The sequence below is a fragment of the Fulmarus glacialis genome, unplaced genomic scaffold, assembly GCF_000690835.1.
Source record: "Fulmarus glacialis isolate BGI_N327 unplaced genomic scaffold, ASM69083v1 scaffold37495, whole genome shotgun sequence".
NCBI lineage: Eukaryota > Metazoa > Chordata > Aves > Procellariiformes > Procellariidae > Fulmarus > Fulmarus glacialis.
This window is the reverse complement of record NW_009215608.1, coordinates 636-3,356: the sequence shown is the minus strand read 5'-3', so window position 1 is coordinate 3,356 and position 2,721 is coordinate 636. Positions and strand designations below refer to the sequence as shown.

Below are 2,721 nucleotides of genomic sequence, written 5' to 3'. Positions count from 1 at the left end.
TATATAAAAATTTAGAGTAATTTATGTGTTTATAGATAAAGATACAGCACCTTTTTTTAAAAATATAATAACCAAAGTTGGGTGAACTAAATAGAACGGTTAACTTACCAGCTCAAGTTTCATGATGTGTACGCAGTCCCTGAGGATGTGCGTTGGAGCCCCTAGTAATTTTGTGAAGGCTATTAGGGTGTTCGCTTTAAAAGGTGGTCCTGCAACCTAAAGAAAGATATTATTTAGTACTGCCTATTTAGATACTAGCTATATCATTTAATACGGCAACCAGCATGCACAGCTGTTAATTTTGCAGCCCTTACACATGCCAATGAAAGTCAGCAGTACCACTCAAAACACCACCAGATATTAAAAGCAATGCACAAAAATTTAAACATCAATGACTTGAATACATACCCTTGTTTCAAAGAACTTCTCCAAAACTTGTAACTCCTCTGATTTCCACTGTCCTGTATTTTCAGGCGTTACTTTCAGTTGCAAGGTCTGGTTGGTTTTGGGATTGAGAGCAACCCTGCACTTCAATGCCTCCGTCTTAAACATAATTACACCTGGTTCATTGGAGTTTATTAATTGTAGCTGCATAAAAAGAAGTATCACATTCAATCAGTCATTTGTTAAATAGCATGAACATACACACACGCATTCACTCCCAAGACTGTAGTGATCAATCTGCCCTCTTTCCAGAAAGAAACACATGATATTTGCATACAGGTAAAATTGCCTTGAGAACGAAGCTTATGCAAGATTTGGCTTCTTTCTCTGTCACTGAATCAATGCCAAAGAAGTGAAGAGGTGCACATTGTCCGTCCCAAACCCCAAAGCAACATTCATGACTGAGTATTCAGTTATTGTCAACTAGTAACTAATTTCTTGGGCACTCTTGCCAAGTAGTTGCATCCATAGTAACCCTGTGGCTGTTCCAGTCAACTCCTAATGGGCGTGCTAAACTCACAGAAGCCACGGCATTTGAAAAACTGATCATAGTCCTGCTACCATATGCGTTATCAAATTTCACCTGACCAAACAGGCTTTCCACTTCTAATTTGTGTGGAAAAGAAGCAGAACTAAATGCTTTTTCTAAATTTTGACGCTTTAGATGGCAAGCTTCAGAAGTACAGCACAAGTCCAACATTAAATACTCACTATATTTAAAGCATTCAGTTTGTGCCTGATTTGAAAGGCATGGAGTACAGAAGCATGAAAAAGAACAGTTGTGAAGTCATACTCGCAGGTCAATGTTAAAACAACCTAAACCATACCGTTTCCTGTTGTATGATCCTCTGAAGATGCCTTCTCATAATAACTGATCCAAGGAATCGCTCAAGAGGGGAGCAAAGATAGCTGCCAGCTAGTCCCGGCATAAGCCCAGGGGTAGGAGAGGGCAATAGCAGAATATTCAAGGCACTGTGGGTGAGGATTGTAGGTATGGATGCAGCCCAAGAGCGCTGAGGTAGTTTACGAGGTGGAGGCATGCTAGTCGGCATTGCTTGGGAACCTATTGATACAGAAAAAGTACTTGCAGTAAGGAAGGATTTAAGCTGAAACATAAGATATGTGTTCACTTTATTTGTTGTCACTATACAAGCAAAGAGTTCTCTGGGCCAAAGCTTAATCCTTCTTATTTAAGAATTTGGCTGCCTAGTGATAAGCAACAGATAGACAAAGTCAAAGAATTGGAGTTTTGAGCCTCCACCCGTGCAAGGATTCTCAGTAACATTAAAATCCTACTCCCTTTTCCTCTTTCTGCAGCGTGCCAGCAGAAAGGCTTGTACAACAAACTCAGTGAGATGTAAAGATGGCTAAATCAGTCGTGCAAGAGCAGCATTACAACCCTATAATGTGAAAAGTTAGTATTTGGGTAAGCAAATATGCCTATCATTGCTTTCATTCTGAAGAATTTTCTCTCAGTCACAGAGCTCAATAGTTTAAGACTAATTTCTGCAGTGCAACAAGAGGTATCAATCCTGCTCAAGTTTATGCTGTATGATTTAATTCATTTTCCAGTTTGTTACAGAAGACTTGAACAAGGACAGAATAAAGGCTTCATTTCTTTAGATATTTTACTGCACAAGGGCTGTTAGGCTAACACACAAAACTGCCAAAAAGAACAGAACTAGAAATGTTAGATGTGAGTGTTTCACAGTCAACACTGATAAAGAAACCTACTTGTTCCAGCTCGTGGGGAATGAGAGGCATCTGGGACAGGTGAATGAAGGGAAGGGTTGGCTGGTGACATTCCAGGCATTCGTGCTGCTGGTGATGGACCAGAGACCTGGGGAGATCCTGGCCAGTTCCCTGCACGCTGACTGGGTGACATCATGGTGTATGGTGAGCTTGGGTCTATTGTACCTATGGATGTTACAAGACTATTGTTATTTTTTTAAGAAGTACACGGTTTTCTAATATAGAAATCTAAAAAAAGGCCTACCAAAATCTGTAAAGCATGAAAGTGCCTGCAAGCCTTTAGACTACATTTTACAACCATATTAAAAAAACATAATGAGGGGGGTTAAAAAAAAAAAAAAAAAAAGAAAAAAAAAAATCAAGATACAGATTCAAGGGTTTTCTGGTTGTATTTTTTAAAAAGTAAAATAAAACTGAGTATTAAGGCAAATCGGCATGTTCAACACGTAACAGCGTCTAAACTAAAAGGAGCTCTTTGCCTATAGACCTCAACTTCTACTGCGCCTTAACAAATGAAAGCCTCAG

General features: G+C 39.3%; 1 protein-coding gene across 1 annotated transcript; it reads right to left on the bottom strand.

Moving 5' to 3' along the window:
* Nucleotides 1–108: 108 nt before the first annotated feature.
* LOC104077690 (mediator of RNA polymerase II transcription subunit 14-like) lies at nt 109–2,356 on the bottom strand (the record flags this gene model as incomplete). The annotated part of the gene is made up of 4 exons (XM_009579000.1): nt 2,179–2,356; nt 1,272–1,507; nt 409–588; nt 109–216 (listed from the first exon to the last, which is right to left on the bottom strand). Coding segments are annotated over exons 1-4 (678 nt in total), but the record flags the coding sequence as incomplete, so codon positions are not given.
* Nucleotides 2,357–2,721: the final 365 nt, after the last annotated feature.